At 42.6% G+C, this 12,326-nt stretch overlaps 1 protein-coding gene across 5 annotated transcripts in view; it reads left to right on the top strand.

Moving 5' to 3' along the window:
* LOC141103311 (myomegalin-like) overlaps nt 1-12,326 on the top strand; it is a 716,510-nt gene that overhangs the window by 454,274 nt on the left and 249,910 nt on the right. For all 5 annotated transcript variants that reach the window (XM_073592764.1, XM_073592765.1, XM_073592767.1 and 2 more), the window contains 3 exons: nt 2,515-2,615; nt 8,556-8,904; nt 9,095-9,242. In XM_073592764.1, the coding sequence (XP_073448865.1) occupies nt 2,515-2,615; nt 8,556-8,904; nt 9,095-9,242 (598 nt within the window). The remainder of the gene's footprint in view (nt 1-2,514; nt 2,616-8,555; nt 8,905-9,094; nt 9,243-12,326) is intronic.

Genomic DNA, 12,326 nt, shown 5'->3' with positions numbered 1-12,326 from the left:
GTCAATCAGCGACAGCTGGCGCCTGACGGGTAGATCGAGATTTAGCCAGCATGCAGAGTAGCAGGAAGTGTCTGTAATAAGTTCTCTCTCATGTCACTCTGCTCCCCGGCAGCCCATTTTCACTTCTTGTCCTCTCGTCCATCCCCATTTGCTTGTGACATCATCTGGGATGGACGAGAAGGGAGGAGGAGCCGCCGGGGAGCAGCGTGCCATGAGACTGAACTTATCACAGAACTTATCACTTATCACGCTTCCTGTGCTACTCTGCATTTGAAGAAAACGACTAGTAAACGTTGTGCCCTGATGTGCCCCATGTGCTTTGATGTGCCCCATGTACCTTGATGTGCCCCATGTGCTTTGATGTGCCCCATGTACCCTGATGTGCCCCATGTGCTTTGATATGCCCCAATGTGCCATGTGCCTTGTGCCCTCATATGCCATGTGCCCTAATGTGCCCCATGTACCCTGTGCCCTTATGTGCCATGTGCCCTGTGCCCTGATGTGCTATGTGGCCTGATGTGCCCGGATGTGCCCTGATGTGCCATTTGCCCTGATGTGCCCTGTGTCCTGATGTGCCTGTTTTGCTGTGCCACAGTGTGCTGTGCCCCAATGTCCTGTGCCCTGATGTACTGTGCCCTGATGTGCCCTGTGCCCTGATGTCCTGTACCCTGATGTGCTGTGTCCTGATGTGCTGTGCCCAGATGTGATGTGCCCAGATGTGCTGTGCCCAGATGTGCTGTGCCCTGTACCCCGATGTGCTGTGCCCTGTACCCTGATATGCTGTGCCCTGTACCCTGATGTACTGTGCTTTGTCCTGTACCCTAATGTGCTGTGTCCTCTACCCTGATGTGCCACATGCCCTGTCCTGATGTGCCCTGTCCTTATGTGCCACGTGCCCTGTCTTGATGTGCCCTGTCCTGATGTGCCCTGTCCTGATGTGCCCTGTCCTGACGTGCTGTGTTTTTTGCCCTGATGTGCCATGTGCCCTGTCCTGATGTGCTGTGTCCTGTATCCTGTTGTGCCAAGTGCCCTGTCCTAATGTGCTGTGTCCTGATGTGCTGAGCCCTGATGTGCTGTGTCCTGTGCCCTAATGTGCTATGTGCCCTGTCCTGATGTGCTGTGTCCTGTACCCTGATGTGCCATGTGCCCTGTCCTGATGTGCTGTGTCCTGATGTGCTGTGTCCTGTGCCCTGATGTGCTGTGCCCTGATGTGCCCTGTACCCTGATGTGCTGTGCCCTGATATGCTGGGCTCTGTACCCTGATGTGCTGTGCCCTAATGTGCACTTTACCCTGATGTGCTGTGCCCTGTACCCTAATGTAGCCTGATGTGCTGTACCCTGATGTGGTCTGCCCTGTACCCTGATGTGGCCTGATGTGCTGTACCCTGATATTCTGTGCCCTGATGTGCTGGGTTCTGTACCCTGATGTTTTACTTAAATTAATAAAAGCTGACCATTGCACTCCTGTCAGTGTTAAATTATTTGTCCCTACTCTCTAACCGCTACATTGACTGGACAACTTGGCCTGTTTAAGTAAGTTTTTTTTTTAAAAAAAGGCCTTAATGGCTGGATCACCAGGAGAAAATAAAGGAAAACACCTAAAAAGGAAAACCAATACAGCCACCACATCTAAGAATTGGCGAGCTGCGATTTAATCAATATTTGTTTTGGAGTTAAATACTGCTTTACCCTCCCTTTCCTTTTATTGTTTTGCTTATGACCTTTTGTTCCGAAGCACCAAAGTACACAATTGAACTAGTTGATTGTGCAGTTATGTCTTTATTAACTGTATGTTCATAATTACATTTTTATTCTTTGTGTACATCATATCTTTAGAAATCCTGAAGGGATACATCAGTGGACTGTGTACAACCATCTGCTTGTGGTAGAAATGCCTATGTTTATCAAAGCCCACAGACCAATGCAAACTTATCACTACTTATATTGAAATTGATCAGAGAGGCACACAAAGGAAGCACAGGTTCACTTTAGTAATAAATTCCATAAAGCATTTTTTGCGTATGTAACTGAAAAAGAAAAGTGACAAATATTGCTTACAATTTTTTTTATCTCACAGGCCTGCCTAATGATATAAGATGTATCAAAAATTTAAAGAACTCTTGGCTTGCACATCTAGACTGAAAGATTATAAAACATACGCACACACCACTGATAGCCAGAGTTTCTCTGGGCTATTCCATCATATTTTATTTGTAGCAACAAAAACTGGTTCAGCTGATACACTTTTGAGTCCATAGTCCCATGAATGCAACTGATTGAATTTGTGAATTAATCAATAATTATGCTAGTAAAATAACCAGGGTAACCATAAAAATAATAGCATATAGTGATTGGTGATCAATAGAGGAAAACTGCTTTACAAAGAAGAGTCCACATTTTACAAAAATACATTTATAATGACAATGGACCATTAATTGAAAGCAAATGCAGATAAGGAGTTGATGAAGGACATCGACATTTGTTTAAAAAAATATCTGAAATTTAATTTTCCAGGTAATGAAGGAAAGTGGCCATGTGATTATTCCAAAGGAAGTGATTTCTGAAAAACTACAATTTGAGCTTCGGGATGCGGAAATAATCCCATCTAAAATTAGGTATTGTAACAGTTTACTGCAGAATGTCATCTTTGTGCTTGCAACAGTGGTATGAGAAGCAGATAAAAGCTTTATGTGCTCATTATACACTAATATAACTGTCATTGATAATTTATTTATTACACATACGGACTACCCCTGTTTGTTCTGTTTTTGCATGCCAAGGGGCTGTTTTTGTATCCCATACCTTATTAAATTTGTGTGATTTCTTTCCTGGATATACGTTATTATTGAACATGTCGTTGCAATTCACAGCCTTTACAGAACCTGTCATTAAAAAGTTGATTGTGTTCCAAATTAGACCATACTTTATTAATTCAACTTTCCTGAATACAATAATAATAGTAAAGTTCATATAAAATTATAAAACTGAAGAAAAATATTTCTGTATTGAGAGTTACTGAGAGAGTTACTTAGAAGAAACTATAACAGTTGGACACTGTTCCCCTCATGTGTAAGTTAAGATCTGTAAAACAGTCTATAAATAAATATAAATCTGGTTTAAAGTCTGCATTCAAAATTAAATGTGGTTAATTTCAGGTATCAACTACTAATATTTTTTTAAACCTGTTTATACATGACATAGTGTTTGGGATTAAAAGAACCATTTCAGTATTTGCAGATGATACAGAAACCTGTAATACTGTAGAACAGAATACAAGATGCCTCTATCAAAACACTTTCTTGTGTTAAACTCAAGAGCAGGGACATTTTGTCCCTATACTGTACAAAGCATTAATAACACTTGATCTTTAATATAGTACATGGGGACCTCAGTTGCGAGAAAATGTGTTTTTTACCTTAATGCCTCCTATGCATTAAGGTGAAAAAACACCTGGCAGTCTCAGGCCCCCCAGCCCCCCCCCCCCCCCAGTTTTACTTACCTAAGCCCCTTCATCTCTTCGGCGGGGATGCGCTGTCCCTCTCTCCACAGGGTCCTGGTTCTTGATTGGATAGATTACAGCCATTGGCTCCCGCTGCTGTCAATCAAATCCAATGACGCAGGCGGCGGGGCTGGGGCCTAGTCCGGCATTCGTGTCTGTGGACGCAAATGCTGGACTCGGGAGCGCGCCTGCAAGGTAACCCCCTCGGGAGTGCGCTTCTCCTAGGGGGTTATCTGATGCGGGAAGGAGCAGCTGGGGGACCCCAGAAGAGAATGTTCGGGGCCATTCTGTGCAAAACGAGCTGCACAGTGGAAGTAAGTATGATATGTTTGTTATTTTTAAAAAATAAAAAACGATCCTTTACAATCACTTTAAAGGTTAAGTTCACCTTAAAAAAATAATAAATGCACATGATTTGGCGTGTAAAAAAAAAAGGGGCATTTATTATTTTTTTTACACTGCAGTCTGCAAAGCTTTACACCCATGATCAGTGGATCTTTGATGCATTACTGGGCTCCTGCAGACATTCAGAACATCTGTCTGCCTATGCATCATATAGGCAGACAATTACTAAAGTGCAGGAAGAGTCGATGAATTATAAGGACTACAAGCTGTCTGCAGTGGTGGAAGATGGGACTTGAAGTTCATTAATTCACAGATCTCTGTGAATGAATGATGCGGCTGTATAGAAGGAGCCCCACACAGCTGTGCACTTTTTAAAATGTGAACGTGGATGTAGAGAGAGGATCCCCCACCCACTCCAAATTCACGTTATATGTTACACCATAAATACACTTAAATATATGGTAAACTTATCCCTTAAATATAGTATTTAATAGACAGAAAGGGTATAAATCTGCACTGTGCACTGAAATGTCTTTACAAACAGTTATTACCTTGTGGAAGTAGCAGTGACATCCTCAGAGGGTTACATTTGGAGGCACTTCTGTGATTGAAGTGGGATTAATAGAAGTATAGAGGAGCAATATAATCCAGAACAGCTTCCTCAACCTGCTCCTAAAAGGTGTAACCTGCTCTTAGTTGAAATGGTAAACTTACCCTGTACTTTCCTACCAGTTCATGTAAAGAAATAACCCATATTGTAGCTATTCGCACTAAATGGATAATGATAGTGAACACCATAGGGACAATGCAAGTGGTACTTTAGCCAAACTAACTGAAACAGGCAGCACATTATAGAAAGCTAAAAGTGTAGTCTGCTAATGTTCCTGTGCCATAAGGAGAAGAAAATTTTAACAGTTGCTGTTGTAATGTTTGGTGTATCACACTGCTAGAATTTCTTCTGCAGTGGGCGCTATGAGGACCAGTCAGTTCGTAAGAGGCTTACTACCTCATCATCCCCTTATACGGCTCCTCAAAATGATGTTATCTCACAGAATTCCTTACCTTCATGAGTTAATGAAGTTAGTAAAGACATAGGAGGCTGACATTCAGTTTTGTACTCCCAGGTAAGTGAAAAGTGCTCTAAATGAGGATCCACATTCTCACTCTCCTCAAAGAGAACATTCTGATCCAGATTGTCGGTTTCTCAACCAGTTTCTACACAGAGGGGGAGATATTCTCAAAGGTTTTTCAGGTGTAGTCACACTGGCCATACTGCAAAACAGTGTCATGAGGACTCTGGGGGAACAGTGCGGCATTCCCACCAGAAGTAAAGGTGCAGAGGTGGACATATCAAGCCAAAGCCAAGAGGATTTGTCATAGGCTCTAAGACTATAGTTAAAGTCACTGTCAAAAGGCATACAATTCCAGCTCTATTTGCCAAAGATTCCCAAGTTACCCTTATTTGTCATTCATTCTACCAAAAGTACTTGAGTCACATTCAGTTTACACAAAAAATAGAGTTGTGGGGCCTAAACACTAAGTCGTATCCTGTTTATGGAAGCTTGCAAGTAATTGTGACTGTTTCAGATTTAGAAACAAGGGTGTTCTTCCTATATCATATCGGTGAGCCCCCAGTGAAAATTCCACCAGGGGGTGAGTAGCTTTTAGTATTGCCCGGGGATGTAAGTTCTGACCTCATGGAGACTCCTGAAGAGATGATGTACAAAGAAGAATAGGTGCTGATTTCTGTAAGAAAGGAATGGAGAGGCAGAATGGAATTATCTACAGTTGTGATTGGAAAAAATTGTCCCATCCTATCGTAATCGGTCCTCAGAAAGTTGTTACTAACTGCTACTGTACGCTGAGTATTAACCCCTATTCTGACATGTGCAGAGTCCATGTCAGAAATACAGCTTCTACTCTTAAGTTTGATTTGAGTGACTTGAAGATTCCAGAGCTCTGGAACAAGAAACTGATACAATTATTGTCAGACTTGCCGGAGGTGTTCTCTACAGATGATATGTATGTAGGCTGTGCGAAGAGTGCTCAGCACACTTTTAGACTAACTGATGCTACTCCCTTCAGAGAGAGACCCCAGAGGATAGCACCAAAAGATGTGAACGAGCTAAGACAGACATTACATTAGATTAAAGACCAGGGCATTATTGTGGGCAGTAGGAGCCCCTATGCTTCTCCCATTGTGGTAGTGTGAAAAAAATGGAAATCCATCCATCTGTATAGATCACAGAACTCTGAAGCGGAGGACAATACTCGATCAGTATGCACTGCCCAAAGTTGAATAAACTCTGGAGGCTTTAAATGGAAATGTTTTGTTCACCAAGCTTGATCTATGGTCTGGTTAGTGCTTCATGGCACCCAAAGATCAGGAAAAGACAGCCTTTGGGTTTTTATTAATTTACTCAAATGGCAAAAAGCATAAGAGGTGCACCCGCAACATTCCAAAGGTTAATGGAAAGAGTTTTGGGTGATCTAATACCCAGAGAATGTCTTGTGTACCTTGATGACATGATTGTGTTTGGGACTACACTAAAAGGTCATCAGTCACCTATAGATTTACCAGTTTAACTAAAGCACATTATCCTGCTTGGTGAGGGCCATTTCTCATAACCCCCCCTCTAAAAAAGAGGGCTACACTTTATTGTAATATGAGGAGGAACCAGGTTAGTGATAACAAGCAGCTCAGAATTTCAGGAAAGCTCGCTAATGGCTGTGCTACTGGATGGTGAATTAAGCTGTGCCTGACCCTGTCCAGAACTAGAAAATCCATTTTGAGTGGACTTACTCCTTACATTTTAAAGAAGAAGTATTTCTTCTTGTCCCCAGGGGACAAAGTGCATGTTACATTTCATCCTATTTGTATAGCTGCTGTGGAAGCTGAGGTAGTGTGGTTGACAGCGTGCCCTCTTCACCCACTTCTGATCAACCATGCTGCCCTGTAGCAGACGAATAGCTAATTAGGTGTTGCTGACAGGGCCTGTCTCCCTCTGTAGGCATGTACCTGAGACCAGCGCGGTCACTACTTATGCAGGATGAGAAAGAGGCCTATCACCATTTACAGATCCATGCCACTCATGCAGGAGATAGGGGGGTGTAAGTGAGGTAAAAGGGGTGTGTTAGCATACACAGCTCTATAGTGCAGTATCACTCTTGCAAAGGAGGGGGCATATCAGCGAAAAGGAAGGGGTATACGCATTCACAGATCCACAGTGCAGTGTCACTTATGTAGGGGGAGGGAGCTTGTCACCATTCACAAATCCATAGCGCAGTGTTGTTCATGCAAAGACAGGGGGTGTGCCAGTGAGGAGGGGGGGACATATCAGCATACACGGATTAATACTGCAGTGTCACTCATACAGGTGGAGGGGACGTGTGAGCATACACAGATCCCAAGTGTGATATCCTGTGTGCAGCTTCTCTAAACTAGTTGACTAATGTGCTCACAGCACAGACAGCAAAGGGGTCAGTAGCGACTGGGCACTGCTAGAATGGAGCAAAGAAGTACCAATAAAATAATAAAAACAGACATAAAAATGTACTTTTCTTCCAAATCATTCAGCACATTGATTCTTAAGAGGAGGTTTCTGTTTAAATATGACTCACTATGACTCACAATTAACAAAGCATATCTTTATATAGTGTGTATTATAGTGTGGCTTCACCCAAAGCACTGAGTGTGACTTCTGTCTGCTGTCTCCCATTCAGCCCCCTGGGTTGAACAAAAAAAAACTTCCTTTGTGCACCAGACTTAAGGCTAGTCACTGCAGTGGGTATGTGTAAGGCCCCTTTCACATGACAAGCCCGCTCGGATCTGCCTGTCCATTTTTCAGGCAGATCCAAGTGGGCCATCTATTGACTCCTATGGGCAGGTGGATGTCAGCAGAGATGTGACACCCGTTTGCCATCTGATCCGCTCAAGACAGACGTATAGCGATATGTCTGCCATCCGTCTTGGCGCATCGGATGAGAGCTTATGAAAACGTTTTTGTCCGATCTCCCCATAGAGATTAGCTCTGCCAGGTCCCTCCCCGCTCAGTGAGCAGAGACGGGCCTGTCATCCGCCGGCTCAGCGGAATTTAACGGAGCGATGTCCCGCTGAGATGGCGGACTCCGCTAAAACGTATCCGCCTCGTGTGGAAGGGGCCTAAGGGTTTACAATTACTTAAATGAGCTATCAAAATATGCGAAGATCTGTGAAAATGCTTGAAGTAGTTGTAAACTCTGTTACGCCACTTGTACCTACAGGTAAGCCTATAATAAGGTTTACCTTTAGGTACTGTAAATATCTCCTAAACTTGTACAGTTTAGGAGATATTCACTATATACGAGGCTGCAGACGCCATCGGCGCATGCACACTGAAGAAACGGCCCGCTGGTGCCATTTCTTCAGGACCTGTGCCGTGACCGGCGGCACCCAGGAACCCAGAAGTAACTCCAGGGAAAGATGTCGGCCATGGGAGCGGAGTGCGGGCAGCACTGCAGAGCATCGTTCTGAGGTAACTATTTCATAATGAGCTAGTATGCAGTGCATACTAACTCATTATGCCTTTGTCTTGCAGGTTTTTTGTTTTGTTTTTTTCTGAGGTTTACAACCTCCTTAAGAAGTGTGGTCAACTAATTACATTTTATTTGCAAAATAATAACCAGTTTGTTTCAGTCACATAAATAAATCACCCTTACAAATTATTTGCAGGAAAGTTAAGCAAGATGTTTGTATTCAAAATGGAAATTTGAAAGTTGAAGAAGAAAGTGCAGTATTAGAAAATGAGGAGTATACAAAACAGAAGAAAGTGCACGAAGACAGAGCAGGAGATTCTAAAACATTTTCAGATGAAAAAAAGAAAGCTGAAATCATGAACAAGGACCTAATAAAACAAAGGGAATGCCTACATAACTTAAACTTAACCAGTACAACAACTTGTGAAACCCGGCCAAAAATAAAATATTTATCAGATACAGGTGGGCATCCAAAACCAGACTCTGTAAAGAGAGGTTGTCACAGATCAATCATATTGGATGAGGAGAAAAATACAAATTTCAAGGTAGGAGAGAAACCTTTTGATACGGTAAGGATTGAGCAATACTTTATACTAAATTGTAACTACATTTTTTAAAAATAATTTTATGAATAATTTCAACAATAAACATGACAAATTAGGTTAGGTAGGGGAAGTTTATTTTTAATGTTTTAAGTTGATTATTTCTCAATTTTTTTTGCCACAATTTTACAAGGGGCTCAGCGCAAGCCATCTGCTCATTGATAACAGTGTGGACAAATGCAATATGCAGCTCCAATTCAAGCCTGAAAATTGTGAGCTAGAAGACACTTCAATTGCATCAAACAGCTCAGTGGATATGACAGAAGATGATTTTCTACTGGGTAAGTTATTAGTTTCAATTGCTGTTATAATATTATGACCTGTAAAAATGTAAACATTCTGTAAAAATAGAAAATTTACTTAGTACTGAAGGAAGGAGACTGTAAAATTATTTATCATTTCATTACAGGTTCTTAAAGTATATAGCGCTGTCCATTTACACAGCACTTTACATATACCTGTATATTTTAAACATTTTTAAAAAATAGCTTGAATTTTTAACATCAGTCCCTGTCCTCAAGGAGCTTACAATCTAAGGTCCCTAACTCACATTCATTCAGGGCCCTCTGATTCCTCCTGTATTGAATTGTATTGTAACTGTATTGTCTGCCCCCATATTGTAAAGCGTTGCGCAAACCGTTGGCGCTATATAAATCCTGTATTATAATAATAATAATACACATACTAGGGCCAATTTAGATAGGAGCCAGTTAACCTACCAGCATGTCTTTGGAGGGTGGGAAGAAATTGGAGTGCCTGGAGGAAACCCACACAGGCACAAGGAGAACATGCAAACTCCAGGCAGGTAGTGTCATGCTAGCACTGCTAGGTGGAAGTGCTATCCACTTAGCCACTGTGCTGCTAATGAGCTACAAGCTATTTTTTTAAATGTTTCCTGAGTTATTATAAAAATAAAAAGCAGCTCTGGCTGCAATAATCACCTCTTCTCCAGCACTATTTCCCTGAGTAATTACGTTTTACCAAAGAGAGAAACTTTACCGCTCCACGTGGTGGACTGAAGGTAACACCTTCCTCAAAGTGGAAGTAGCAGGTGCTGACTCAGCACACAATAGCGAAAAAGGGAAAATCTGGACAGCCGCACACCAATAAAACGCCTTTTATTGTAAAGAATCATCAAAGTTTATGTAACAGCAGAAGTACAGGCAAAAAGACAGCTGACATGTTTTACACCCTCATCGGTGCTTGGTCATAGCTATATGACCATACATATTGTTAGCACATATATACTGATGTAAAATCACATGATAAACTTGTCTTTCATTTCAAACATATGTGGTCAGAAGGAGGCACACATAGCCCATGGAAGACACGGAGATGGACCACATGGTAATCAAAATGCTCATAATTTGAATATATAGTTACATAGTTACATAGTAGGTGAGGTTGAAAAAAGACACAAGTCCATCAAGTCCAACCTATGCGTGTGATTATATGTCAGTATTACATTGTATATCCCTGTATGTTGTGGTCGTTCAGGTGCTTATCTAATAATTTCTTGAAACTATCAATGCCCCCCCCTCTACGTAGTTTAAGGTTAAACCTCTTTTCTTCTAATTTTAATGAGTGGCCACGAGTCTTGTTAAACTCCCTTCCGCAAAAAAGTTTTATCCCTATTGTGGGGTCACCAGTAGGGATGAGCTTCGTGTTCGAGTCGAACCCATGTTCGACTCGAACATCGGCTGTTCGCCCGTTCGCCGAATTGCGAACGATATGGGCCGTTCGCGCTAAATTCGTGTGGCGCGTCACGGCCCATAATTCACTGCGGCATCGCAGTGCATTGCTGGCTGATGATTGGCCAAGCATGCACTATGACCCGCATGCTTGGCCAATCACAGTGCCGTCAGTAGAGAGAGCTGTAATTGGCCAAAGCCAGGGTGGCTTTGGCCAATTATGGCTCAGGGGATTTAGTACACACCCCACACTATATAAGGCCGCCTGCACGGCGGCCCTGTGTAGTGTGTGTTCCGGTGTGCTGAGAGATAGAGAGAGAGAGAGACAGTGTCATTTGATTTGAGTTAGATAGATTAGGCAGAACAGTCAGTCAGTTAGCTGCACTTACAGTGTATTGTGTATATATATGCATCCCAGGTGTTGCATATATATATATATACACTGTATTCAGTTTAGCTAGATCCGTTCCTGTTATCTTCTATCTAGACTATTTACATTTAATGCAGTGCGTCCTGCTCACAGTGTTCAGCTAGATCCGTTCCTGCTATTTACATTTAGTGCAGTGCGTCCTGCTCACAGTGTTCAGCTAGATCCGTTCCTGTTATCTTCTAGACTATTTACATTTAGTGCAGTGCGTCCTGCTCACAGTGTTCAGCTAGATCCGTTCCTGCAATTTACATTTAGTGCAGTGCGTCCTGCTCACAGTGTTCAGCTAGATCCGTTCCTGCTATTTACATTTAGTGCAGTGCGTCCTGCTCACAGTGTTCAGCTAGATCCGTTCCTGCTATTTACATTTAGTGCAGTGCGTCCTGCTCACAGTGTTCAGCTAGATCCGTTCCTGTTATTTACATTTAGTGCAGTGCGTCCTGCTCACAGTGTTCAGCTAGATCCGTTCCTGCTATTTACATTTAGTGCAGTGCGTCCTGCTCACAGTGTTCAGCTAGATCCGTTCCTGCTATTTACATTTAGTGCAGTGCGTCCTGCTCACAGTGTTCAGCTAGATCCGTTCCTGCTATTTACATTTAGTGCAGTGCGTCCTGCTCACAGTGTTCAGCTAGATCCGTTCCTGCTATTTACATTTAGTGCAGTGCGTCCTGCTCACAGTGTTCAGCTAGATCCGTTCCTGTTATCTTCTAGACTATTTACATTTAGTGCAGTGCGTCTTGCTCACAGTGTTCAGCTAGATCCGTTCCTGTTATTTACATTTAGTGCAGTGCATCCTGCTCACAGTGTTCAGCTAGATCCGTTCCTGCTATTTACATTTAGTGCAGTGCGTCCTGCTCACAGTGTTCAGCTAGATCCGTTCCTGCTATTTACATTTAGTGCAGTGCGTCCTGCTCACAGTGTTCAGCTAGATCCGTTCCTGTTATTTACATTTAGTGCAGTGCGTCCTGCTCACAGTGTTCAGCTAGATCCGTTCCTGCTATTTACATTTAGTGCAGTGCGTCCTGCTCACAGTGTTCAGCTAGATCCGTTCCTGCTATTTACATTTAGTGCAGTGCGTCCTGCTCACAGTGTTCAGCTAGATCCGTTCCTGCTATTTACATTTAGTGCAGTGCGTCCTGCTCACAGTGTTCAGCTAGATCCGTTCCTGTTATCTTCTAGACTATTTACATTTAGTGCAGTGCGTCCTGCTCACAGTGTTCAGCTAGATCCGTTCCTGTTATTTACAT

This window comes from Aquarana catesbeiana, linkage group LG07 (genome assembly GCF_042186555.1).
Source record: "Aquarana catesbeiana isolate 2022-GZ linkage group LG07, ASM4218655v1, whole genome shotgun sequence".
In the NCBI taxonomy this organism is placed as follows: Eukaryota; Metazoa; Chordata; class Amphibia; order Anura; family Ranidae; genus Aquarana; species Aquarana catesbeiana.
The sequence above is the reverse complement of the archived record's forward strand: the minus strand, read 5'-3'. Positions and strand labels throughout refer to the sequence as shown.